Consider the following 12,735-nt stretch of genomic DNA (forward strand, 5'->3'; position numbering starts at 1 on the left):
AATTGTGAGCAGTGACAGGACCAAAAAAGCCATAAAAACTGAAGAGCTCAACACATAATGTACTGAGAGGATATTAAGTGAAATTAAGAGAATAAGCATCTTCTGCTTTGTCCTATTGCTCATTAATAAAACTGAGTTTCTTGTTATGTGTTAGTACAAAATGATTGATTACAAGTCACTAATATATGTGTTAAAAACATATAATGCACTGTAGGCCATTAAAAATGGTACTTTAAAATGTCAGTTCTCTTCAGTCAGTAAAAACAGTACTTTAAAATGTCAATTCTCTTCGGAGAAAGGGATGAACCATGCCCTAGAATTGGCCCCTAATGGGCTCCATAGGAGCAACTAAAAGAGTATCCATTCCAAAGGACTCATAATAGCAAGTTATGACAAGGAAACTCTTTCCAAAATTTCAGGCTGTCCTTCTATCCCACCCCTACCCCATTTTCCAAAGCTGAACTGATACTGAGAAAAACTGGGACAACTGTTCCCATATTTATTTTATAAACACATTGTACCCATGGAACATTTTATTTATTTCTTCTTTAATTGCCACCTTTTGGTTACATAGAGAGCACTCCATTCCTGTAAGTGATTTTGAGGTCTGGAGTCTTGGGGATCATAATACAGATAGAGATTCCAAACCAAAATTTAGCAGCAAAGCAGAACAAACAAAAACAAAAACAAAAACAAAACAAAAACTAGTTCCTAAGAACCAGCCATAGCATTAAGTATAAACAGCTAGCTATCAGAGTGGAGAAATAGAAGAAAGTGTTCCAGTTTGATTATTTTCCCTTCTGGATGGCAGCTGTAGAGTAGGAGACATGTTTCATCTGGTGCCTTTCCACTAAGTAATTGTCTAAGACTCACTGCACACAGAGCATCAAAACCTAGGAACAGGCCTGAAGCAGCCTCACAAAATGCTCCTCACCCACTCATTCCCATAGACACACACAATCACACCATCAAGAACACAGGCTTGTTCATTTTACTACCTAGCTATAAGTAGTAGAGCAGGCTGGTGAAAGTAATCAAGGACTGGGAAGTGTGTATACTTATATATGTGACAGGCTTCCTTCCATTTCTCTCTGACTACTTTCAAATGTTGCTTCTCTGTTTGTGAATATATTTAGGTGGCAATGACTAGGTAGGTTTATATTTTGCTTAAATGTTTCCTTTTGAAACATCTTCCTTTGTTTTTTTTTTTAAATCTCCCTTTCCCCCACCCACTTATTCTCCACCCTCCCACCCACAGCCTATATATTCACAAGTTAATAGGTTAGTAACAGTATTAGTAAGAATAGTAAGAGTAACAACAACAACAACCAACAACATTAATAATATTAATCCCCTATATCTGTATAGCACTTTACGATCTACAAAGCGCTTTTACATCCATTATCTCATCTGTGCCATAATGCATCAGTCATCAGACACATAGGCCTTCAACTGTGCAAGGAAAATAGATCAAATGTTAGAAGTCAAGTGGTGAATAAAGGGGAAGAAAAAGCTAGTCGTGAGGGATGTTGGGGCTGTGAAATTAAAGACAAAAGGGGGAAGGGCTAAATAAAAATGTGATTTCAAAAATTTATATAAAAAATTGAAATTTAAGTTTAGTGTTTGGCATCAAATACTAGTCCCCCTCAGACTCAGTATATATGGCCCTGATTAGTTGTTACCACAAATTGCTCAGCTTATCTAATATATGTACGTAACTCATAGGAGTTGAACTGAGATGCCTTAACATTTTCTTTAAATGACATTGGCATTGCAAGATTAAACACTTAAAGAACACTAAAGCCTTGATATGAGTGCACATTTATGAACATTTATGAAAGTACTTAAATAAAAGCAATCTATGTACTTCATTTATCGTTAGTGTTGATTTTATAGCTATTTTATAATTTATCCCAGACTATTATAAAATATATAAAACTGAGATATAAAGTATCAGCAATATAACTTTGCACTTTAAATAATTTTCAGCTACAGATTTTGCTTTTAGAAAACAAACTTTAAAGCAGCTGTTTTGTTTCCTTGTAAAAGGTTCTGTAAATGCATATATTAGGTCCCTGATGGACTTAGCTGTTACGACTTCCAGACTTTTCCAACAATTTAACCATTAGACGATGGAACAAACAAAACTTTATTGTGCCTTATTTAATTGCTCATGTTTCCACACAGGACAGTAGAGTTTAAAATTTCAAAATAATGTATGTGCATATATATATGTGTGTATACACACACACACACACACACACACACACATATATATATATTTAAATTCATTAATGAGATTTAAACTGTGGGGTGAATCTGTGAGATGAGGTAAGAAAATTTGGCACATTTCAAACAGTATCCTTTAAGTTTTGGTAAATTGTGTAACACAACATTTTTTCCACTGTGATCTATAGGTGCTATCCACATAAGTGGGGGTGGTTAATAGCAAGAATCACTGGAATGTTTCTAGTAAATCAAGAGGGACAAGCTCCCCAAATACAAACAAATGTTGATATAGAAGTAAAAATATATACAATACAGTCACTTGTTTGTAGTTTGGCACAATGTTTTCCTTTTTTTTTCCCTTGGGTAAATAGTGCATAAACTACTTGTGCAACTGTATGACTTTTTGAAGTCTTTTACATAGAACATCAGATTAAAGTTTGCTTCCAAATACTTATTCCCACACTTCAAAAATCTCTTCTTTAAGCACTTACATGTCAACATACATACCACAAGGCATATTTTGAAAGAAATAAAACACAAACATCAAATGTCTTTCTGGAAAATGTGAGTTTCTTCTTCAAACACAGGTAAAACCCAAAATGCTGTTTCTGCTTTTAGGAGATTGTAGTCGGAATCCCTGCAGAAAAACCAAACAATTTATGCCACCTTAGTTAGCTTTAGTGTATGTCCCACAAAGGGATCATACCATCTAAATTTGTTTACATCATACTAAATACTGTATAATGCAGAGATAGATAGATACAAATAGCAGGGGGCACTAGAAAGCACTCCTAATTGCCACACAATGAGACTGTTTTTCCCCCCCAAATTATGCTCTTTTTGCTTAAATAATCTTGACCTTTTGTCTATATGACTTTTTGATTCTGTTGTTCAAAACTTTTTTTTTTTACTGCAAAGCCCTTCCCTTCCAAAATCACTCAAGAGCATATTTTAGTTCTATTTTCTCAATTAGTAAAAACCAATGCAGAATAGCAGAAAAAGTAGACTTGTTAGAGTTTATCCCTAGCTAAGCCACAACAAAATTGCCCAATCTTTTGTGTGGCTTAAAGGTATAGGGATTTTCATGCACGTTTTTCTTTTTAATTTGAAAAAGAAGGGAATGTGACAGTTTCTTTCATGCAAACTTTTGCTTTCAAGAGGGAAAAAATGAGGGACTGTGGGCTTAGCAGGTAGTAGGAAAGCTAAGGGTACATCATCTCAGCCATTTTGGTGCAGTATTACCTCAGTTTTTCAAAAGAAGCTGTCCCAGCCTCATCCTTGTGGACCTGTTCTCGCTCCACGCACTTTCCCTTACACTTCTCATCTCTCAGGGCCTTGGAGCTGGATTTGTGACGATATAACTTTTTGTGTGTCGGTCCATTATTGCCTAAAGTGCTCAGGTTATTACACTTTTTATCAAAGAAGGCAGAGCGAGAGTCCTCATAACCATGCATGTTTGCACGACCAGGATCACCTATTGTTGCTTTCCCATTGCTTTTAGTCACACCCTTGATGGACCTGTGATTCTTAGTGCCTCCTGGGGACCCACTGTTGACCTTTTTCTTAGATTCCTGTGGTGTCCCAGCCAATATTTTAAGGGTTTTTAATTTTAGACTATTGGACTCAGGGGAGTAGAATATGTTGGGGTCTCCATGGTGTTCCATGGGTTCCCAAAGGGGCTCTATGGAGGCCATCATGAACCTCTGCACATCTGCCATACCAGAGGCAATGTTAGACAAGATATAGGAAGGCTCTTGAAATTCCCGTTGGTCATCATCAAGGAGGCTATTGGTGTTCGTGCTCATGTTCATGTCGCTCCATCCTGGGTTACTCTCCTTCCCCAGAGCCCAATCTCCAGAAAGTCCCTTTTGAGTTGGCATCTTCATAGAGGCCACAGGGCCACCGTGTTGGATACATTCGGTCAATGTCTTTCCTGTGGAGGATATGTTGTTGATTTGGCCTCCTCCACGGCCAATGCCAACTTGCATTTTCTCTCCATTGATTGCAGCCATGTATTTCCCTTTCTTTGTTGACTTAGGGGCCTGGCGGGAGGTTTTGCCAGGTGGCTTTTCAATTCCTTTGTTGTTGGCTTTGAGAGATTTTTTCCTGGTGTTTTTCTGAGAAGAGCTTTGGTTCAGAGCCCCACTCTTGCTGGGTGAACTTTTCTTTCTTGATTTTGACACTTTGTTGTTAGTACTCATTTGACCAGATGGATCATTAAATGTTGATAAGCAAGGGGTTTTTTGGAGAAGACTGACAGAATCCTCATCATTGAACATATGGAACTGAAACTGATGGTTATTTAAAGTAAATCCATCATCCACTTGGACCTGCTGTGAAAGGGTACTGCAGTCCCACTTGATTTTCTCCATGTTGCCCAATGGTCCTGGGACACCCTCTTGAAACCCCTTCAGTGTTCCTAGTGTCTTAATACTCTCACATCTGGTAATTTGAGGGGAAAGACTGGGGGTGTCAGGTGGGGACACTTCTGAGAGAGAAGAGTGGCGGAATTTGTCAGGAGTGAAGTTGGAGATATCCAGGAGGTCAGTGGACTCCTTTAATGGTGTTATCTCATCAATGCTCTGCTGGATAACCAGCTTGGGGCTGCAATGGGCCAGGAAGTCATCAGTAATATCATCATCACCATCCTTTTCACAGGACTTCAAGCTTAAGGAACAATAATTGCTTGAGTTGACAGAGAGTTGGGCCATTGAATCAAAGCTAAAGAGCCGATCATCATCCATATTGGCTGGGCCCTGCTGGAAAGGAAAGCATATCTCTCCATTATTAAAGTGACATAATTGATAAGAGTCATCAGATGGGAGCTGAGTGTCTTGTACAGAGGCATATAGGACCTTGTTGCAATTACTGCCACCACTACTGAGGCAGATTCGATTGTATGTTGTAGATGTGAGGTTATTTTCCATGGAGACTACTTGGGAGACTCCAAATTCATTAGATTGTGTTGGAGCTATCTCCCTTGAGACTTCAGCCATGAATTCCTGGGGGCCAGAAGTAGGTTTGTTGGGCCACACATTTCCATAGTTGTTTGATTCCATTTTGAAGTTTTGGGATGACTGCTGTAGCTCAGACTCAGAGGGTGAGGAAAGCACACAGTCCTGGGCAGGCTGAAGAGGCACAAATGATTTTTCTGTTTGAGTGAGGCTGCTTTCATTTTGCTCTGGAGAATGGTGAGCAAAGTATGATATACCAGTATTATTTGACAAGTCAGAAGCATCTAACAATGTCTGCAGATACCCTCCAGGGATAACAGGTATACTGGTGGCAACATTAGCAGATGATAGAGGCATTTCAGAAGAGCAGGTGGTTGGTAAGAAAGTAGAATTCTTGGCAACCTTTGCCTCATGAAATTCAGATAGATGAGAACTGTTTGAAGTCCCAGGAATAGCTTCATTCTTTAAATTAGGTGTAGATGATTGATCTTCCAAAAGAGGGCTCATTTGAACAACTGACTTGCTTTCTTGACCAGCTTTGATTTTCTTGGATTTTAACCTGGCTTCACTTTTAAATTTGATTTTGTTGAGCACTTTCCTCTCTGGCCCCTTAAATCCTGCATCTTGGGCTTTGACTTTCACTGAGTCAGGGCCTGTAATGTCATTTAGATGTGATCCATTTGCACAGCTGGGGACAGCCAGAGGTGCTGACTTTAGTGTACCTTTCATGGCTCCATCTTCTTTACGAGTACAAGCTTGCCTCTGATCACTGCAGAATGAAATTTGCTTACCACTTGCTGAAGTTTCCACAGATGGGATTCTTTGAATCCTGTGCCTGTTGCCAAGTTTAGATTTTCGTTTGCGAGCAGGTGGCAGGAATGACACCTCAAAGCTACCTGGTTCAAAGTTTTGTTTTTGGCATAAGGGTGTCTTGTTGGAGTCAATGTTGCTATTTCTCTGTTTTTTCTTCTTTTGCCAGAAGCCCTTCAAGGGGGCAAGCTTGGCATATTTGTTGAGCTGATTTTCACTCAAATTCACTGTTGTCTCACTGGAATCTACCCTACCCAACTTCACCAGCATGTTCTTCTCACCTTTAAAGCGATTGATGATGATATATTTGATAATAACAGGGGGCTCCTTACGGGTTACTTTTCTTCTCTTTTTGGGACACCATTCATCATCATCTTCCTCTTTGGAACCACCTGGCAACCATTCCTTCCTCTCATTTACTTTTTCACCCTCTAGTGAGTCAACGTCATATAGATAATCTTCACTGTACCTGACTTTTCTCTTGGCTCGTAGACCATAGTTCTGCTGGGAGGAGGAGTTGCCAGAATTAGTGTCCCGAGCCATATAGCGGCTACAGTCCTTGATCTCCCCCATGGCATCATAAGAGACCTCAATGAAGGAACTGTCATCACTGAAATTCCCTGATGCCTCCAAGGAATTAGCAAGATGACCCTGCTTTGGATTCTTAAATTGCCCTACTTCAGTCCCACTGCATGGTTTATTTAAGGCAAATTTTTCTCCATTATCCTTTTCATCTTTTTTCTCTACACCCTTGTCTTCCTGTCCCTCTTCTTTGCCTTTCTTCTTGTCCAAGTTTTTATCCTCCTCCCCCCAGATGATGTTCACATCAGGAACCTTGAATTGGGAAAGATCGCTGTTCTGCTTCAAAACCCCACTCTTAGACTCTCGTTTGGGGCAAGTAGTAAAGACACTGGGAAAAAAGTTGAATTGGGCATCCTCCTGCATTAGAAGGGTGGTCTTGTCTCGAACATTGTCCTGGAAGGACTCATATCGAATTTTCAAGGAACAGACATCACTGCCCAGTGTTGACTCATCATCATCGAACATGTAGTTATCCACATCTTCTTCCGAGAATAAGTTGACGGACAGCTCATTTTTGGAACAGAGGTCAAGCAGTTCAATCTTACTCTCACTAATGAAAGTCTCAAAGTAACCCCAATCTTGATTGGAATTTGCCAGCAAAGCCTCTTCTGTATTACACTTGTCTAACAGTAATGCCTCATAATAACTTTTCTGAGCTGGATCCTCCAAGTCGATGTCAGATTTCTCAGCTTCTCGTTTTTCCCCTGCCCTTGATTTGTGCAGGGGGAAGCCTAGGAGCTGGTCTGAAAGCAGCTGCTCTCCATATTTCATGCTTTCTCCAGCATTAATACACTGAATCCCTATATCAGAGACTGCACAGGTTTCATAATCCTTATTTAGATCACCAACTTTCAGACTGATCCCTGGCTCAGGATCTACTGCATCCTTTGATTCCATGAAGCAGCCCAAACAAGTCCGACTTGGCTGCATGAGGCAGTCCCCATTCAGAGCTGACATGCCTGCAGGCTCCATTATGGCAAATGGAGCTTTCTCACATTCACTGGGCAGTGACCATGTATGCAGGCCTTTTGTAACACCAGATGTAAGGGAGATGGCATTCACAGAAGCACTATTAGCAGCATGCTCAGGTGCTTCAATTAGGCCCAAAGGAGATGGGGGGCTCTGCATACAGGGTTTCTTAGAAGGCAGAGGCAGGAGACCCCTGGGATACATTAGGGTCTCTTTTTGAACCACTGGTATAGGCTGGATTGGTGCAGCAGCTTCTAGAGCTGCAAATGACTTCATTGCCACATCTTGGTCCTCTGAATCTGGAGAAAAGGGAAAGAAATGACAGAAATAAAGTTAAAGGTCTTAGACCACTACTCATTAGACCACTCTTTCCCTAGATCAGTTTCTGGTACTTGATCTTATATAAACTAAGGTTCAGCTTCTCTAGCTTTAGAACTAGAAACTACAAAGTTAAAGAACAACGCTGATTTTATATTGAACATTCATGAAAGTGAAAAATAGTATTTCTTTAGATTCAGCTTTTTCTTTAGACACAGAGATGTCTCTCTCAGAAACTGGGAAATAATTGGACTGCTTGATCAATTGGAAAGTTAAGGCTTCCAGGGTGGGAAAATGCTCAGATGGGATATTTATGGTTTCAATCTATAAAGCTTAGTCCTATCAATCAGACCTCTGTTCTAGCAGCTCCTCTGAATCTAGATGTTCCAAGCCTAATTCACTAGGAATTTTGAGGAATTTATTCATCTGACAGAGATGGTTTGCAAGAGCACAGTGGTTGGATTAAATAGCTCTTGGAGACCCTTCTAGCCCAGTTAGAAATCTGGTGGAATAAAATTTAGGATTAATATCAATCTCAAAGGCACCCTAGACTTAACCTGCTCCAATTTTGTAGATGCTAAAAATCTATTTGGTGTAGTAACACCAAAGGACCGCTAGGAGAGGTAGTATATACTATAATTAAATTCTCTTACCATTTTCTTTGACCCCATTAATCAGAGCGTTTTCTCCATTGGCTGAGGCAACAACAGCCTTATCTTGTTGGTTATCCATGAATGTAACCTCTTATTTTTTCATTCCAAGTCCAAATGCTGTCCAACCTGCACATTTCAAATATATAATGTTAGTCATTAAATATATTTTTTCTCTGTTTTAAGGTTATTTCAGCTAGAGAGATCTTAAAAGGCTCACTGTAATTTATCTGTTTCCAGACTGGCTTCATCACCACTGTTGTTTTTTGTTTCATAGTTTATACCCTAGATCCTTCTATCCCCTGTAGGCCACCATACTATTTATAATAGAAATCTGAAGCAGGCAGACTTATGCCTTCTTCCAGATAGGAATATATTTAACCTAATCATGGCCATACAGTTAGAAAGGATGCAAAGTAGAGTCCAGAGTAACACGAGAGAAGGAATGTATGCATGTAAAGTTTGGCTTTATTTTTGTTTGCCTCATTTCCACCTCAGAAGATCTAAAGCTCTTCAAAAACAAGGCAATTCATACATACACACACATATATATCACACTCAGATTTTCTCTCTCTCTGCCTTAAAATTTGACTGCTAAGGATGGAAAAAGGTAAAGAATTCTTTTCTTGGTTTCTAAACTTTCATGATCTTAACTCTGTTAATGACAAATATTCCTCAAAGCCCAGCAGGATTTTAAAATGTTACTACAAAGAAGAGCTTAAATTTCTGAAAACTCCCTACATCATCTATTTTAGGGCATAGAATACATATCTATAGTCCCTTATCTCCTGCCCGCCTACTTGGGTGGTAGGTATATGCAAAACAGTAGAAGACAAGGCCATCTGAGATGGAGTTATCTACCATATGCTATCAGAAAATCTATAAATCCTTTTTTCACAACCCCCCTTTTCCTAGACCTTCTTCTCAGCCAAGTATCCATCCCTTTATTAAAAAGCACAGACTGCTGATGGCCAAGCAGCTATTACAAAAATCTCAAGTGTATATTCATTTATCCTACTACATGGATATACTATAAAAGGTAGGACAAGCATTGAGGGAACAAGAAGCAGTAAGCAGAGTTTTACATGATTCAGTCTCTATACTATTTTACCTATTATCTGTAAAATAAGAAGTCCGTATTAGGCAATCATCTAGTTTTAAAAATGTTAGATGGCCCTGAGTTTCCCCTAACATTTATATATCAGAATTGCCTAACTTTCTACTTACACAAGGCCTGATTTGAGAGTAGCCAATAAACCACAGGTGCCAGAGAAAAAAGAAAGATATGCTTACTTGTTGTATTTACACAAAAAGAAGGGCTGGAGATTTCTAAAAAGTGGAGAGAATGGGCACCTGGATGGCTCAGTCGGTTCAGTGTCCGTCTTTGGCTTAGGTCATGATCTTGTGGTTTGTGGGCTCAAGCCCCGCGTCAGGCTCTGTGCTGACAGCTCAGAGCCTGGAGCCTGCTTCGGATTCTGTGTCTCCTCCTCTCTCTGCCCCTCCTATGCTCGTGCTCTGTCTCTCAATAATAAATAAACATTAAAAATTTTAAAAAATAATAAAATAATAAAAAAATAAGTGGAGAGGAGAAGCTAACAATGTCAAAGTCCCCACCCCTTGGCAAGAAGGGCTCATTTGTGGTAGAAATGAATAAACAGATCAGATGGTTTAGCTTCTGCTTCAGAGAGAATCATATGGGTCATGTGGAATCATACTGCCATGATGGATTTCTCTGTGCAACTTTCTTTTTAAGAAACTCAACTGAACTTCAGGTATCATTTTACTCTTTTTTAACCACCGCCTAACTAACTCTATCTTGGCAGGGACTTCATAAAGGTCAAATTATTTGTAGGTTTCAATAATTTAGTATCTTCTTGTCCCTTATGCCTAAGGCTAATTACAAGGAAGTCCATTTTTATCACCAGGAAGACCAATGCACAGAAAAAGAAAATAAGGTCTCAAAAAAACCTAATGGTAGATCTGTGAAAAAACCTCAAGTCTCCTGACCAAGAGACCAAGTATTTTTTCTTAAAACATAAAATGCTTTCTCTATAATTCTTACCACCTCTGACCCCTGGCCAAAACAAAGATGTAGAAATACAAATTTCCACATGTTATTGATCTATATACTTCCACCCTCTTTCAGGTAATAAAATAAAGAACAGCTGCTTCAGACAAGTAATAATTATTAGTAAAAATTAATGTACCATAAAATATATGCAGGAGCAATATACTTAAATATGAAGAATCATACAATGTCACACAAGACAAGGATACTATGTCAGGGGACATATTAATGTCATTGTAACTTTATTCTGGGATGTTATTATTGTAAGAACATAATTTTCCTTGGGGCACCTGGGTAGCTCAGGTGGTTAAACATCCAACTCTTTTTTTTTTTAATTTTTTTTTCAACGTTTATTATTTTTTTGGGACAGAGAGAGACAGAGCATGAACGGGGGAGGGGCAGAGAGAGAGGGAGACACAGATTCGGAAACAGGCTCCAGGCTCTGAGCCATCAGCCCAGAGCCCGACGCGGGGCTCGAACTCACGGACCGCGAGATCGTGACCTGGCTGAAGTCGGACGCTTAACCGACTGCACCACCCAGGCGCCCCAAACATCCAACTCTTGATTTTGGCTCAGGCCATGATCTCACAGTTCATGAGATCGAGCCCAAGTCAGCCTCTGTGCTAAGCGCAGAGACTGCTTGGGATTCTCTCTCTCTCCCTTTCTCTCTGCCCTTCTCCTGTCTGTCTGTCTGTCTGTCTCTGTCTGTCTCTGTCTCTCTCATTCCCTTCCTCCTTCCCTCCCTCTCTCTCTCTCTCAAAATAAATAAACATAAAAAAGCACATAATTTTCCTCTAATAGAAAATCAGATCAAGCACCCAGGATTTATGGCTCTAAATTAAAGCGTATCTTTTTTTAAAAAAAAATTTAAACATTTATTTATTATTGAGAGACACAGAGCATGAGCAGGGGAGGGGTAGAGAGAGGGGAAGACACAGAATCTGAAGTAGGCTCCAGGTTCTGAGCTGTCAGCACAGAGCCCGACGCAGGGCTTGAACTGGCAAACTGTGAGATAATGACCTGGGCTGAAGTCGGTCACCGAACCAACTGAGCCACCCAGGCACCCCTAAATTAAAGGGAATCTTAAAGGGTTGAGAATAGAAGAAATACATTTTAGCAAAAAATAAAGGAGAAATGGAGATGGGTATGAGAGCTTATTGAGTTGGGAGGGGGAAAGTAAGAGAATGCATGAATACCCCCCAGGTTACTGAAATTATCTCATTTTGTACTTATAATTATCTTGTAAGGTTGGCCCTATTAGATTCACATTTTTTTTCAACAGGTAAAACTAAGTATTATAGATATTAATGTAATGATTATAAATTATTTGGGCCTTTGTTCTGCAGAATTAGAAGGCTAAACCCTGAATAGATAATCCTGTGGTCCTTTCCTATGTCTTTTCAAAGCTCAGCTCTAAGCGAGACAACCCGAAGGCATATATTTTCTCACATTTTTATTTATATCTTGGCTGCTTATAAAAATGATTTGGGAGAGGGATTTTAATTTTTTATGGTTGTAATTCAAACAGTTCTTGGCTTGCTTTAGCTTTTACCGACTGATCAGCATTTTAGGACAACAAATTTTGTGGGGTTTTAAAAACCTATTTTGAGCTAAAATTGATTAGCACTTTTGGAATTATGTATGACAAATTGCTTTGCTGATCATGGTAAATCATCATTGTAATGGTATTGAAATAACATTAGCATGGAGATAGGTATTTTAAAGCAAGGAAATGCTCAATTAAACTGGAAAAGCAACCCCTCTCACCTGCCTTTCCCCTCAGTTGGGCCTGTAAAGGGTTCATATATACTGTCACGGTAGGCTGCTATGTTCTTCCCCAAAGGCCTTTAAGCCTCAGGTCTCAGAGTCTAAGTGACCTACCCTAGCATTTGTGTTGAAGGGCTGTTCTTGGCATTTCCAACTAAAAAAGGAAAAATCAAGGCAAGAAAATAATAAATACAACATAACCTTTGGGGTTTGAGTAGTGCTGATCTTTAGGATACCAGTTTAAATAAATTCAACAAATTGACTAGGCACCACAGGTAGTAATGGTAGTGTACCAGGCACTGCCGTGGAAAAGACAGGTGAATGAAACTAGATCCATGTTCTTATGGTGCTAAGAGTCTATTGGGGGTAAATAAGCCATAAAAATTTT

General features: G+C 39.4%; 1 protein-coding gene across 1 annotated transcript; it reads right to left on the minus strand.

Annotated features, from left to right (window-relative positions):
• Window positions 1-1,241: 1,241 nt before the first annotated feature.
• NEXMIF (neurite extension and migration factor) lies at window positions 1,242-8,642 on the minus strand. Its single transcript, XM_043569837.1, has 3 exons — window positions 8,516-8,642; window positions 3,472-7,843; window positions 1,242-2,866 (listed from the first exon to the last, which is right to left on the minus strand). Exons 1-3 carry the CDS (start codon window positions 8,592-8,594, stop codon window positions 2,773-2,775), a joined length of 4,545 nt encoding a protein of 1,514 aa, XP_043425772.1. The 5' UTR covers window positions 8,595-8,642; the 3' UTR covers window positions 1,242-2,772.
• Between the last annotated feature and the right edge of the window lie 4,093 nt (window positions 8,643-12,735).

The sequence above is a fragment of the Prionailurus bengalensis genome, chromosome X (genome assembly GCF_016509475.1).
Source record: "Prionailurus bengalensis isolate Pbe53 chromosome X, Fcat_Pben_1.1_paternal_pri, whole genome shotgun sequence".
NCBI classification, from domain to species: domain Eukaryota; kingdom Metazoa; phylum Chordata; class Mammalia; order Carnivora; family Felidae; genus Prionailurus; species Prionailurus bengalensis.

Bases quoted from the DNA above. Each gene is read 5' to 3' on its own strand.
- NEXMIF (XM_043569837.1), bottom strand. From the start codon at position 8,594: ATGGATAACCAACAAGATAAGGCTGTTGTTGCCTCAGCCAATGGAGAA. The intron at 7,844-8,515 runs GTAAGAGAATTT...CCTTTTCTCCAG, and splicing joins TAATGGGGTCAAAGAAAATG to ATTCAGAGGACCAAGATGTG. The intron at 2,867-3,471 runs GTAATACTGCAC...GTTTTTCTGCAG, and splicing joins GCTTCTTTTGAAAAACTGAG to GGATTCCGACTACAATCTCC.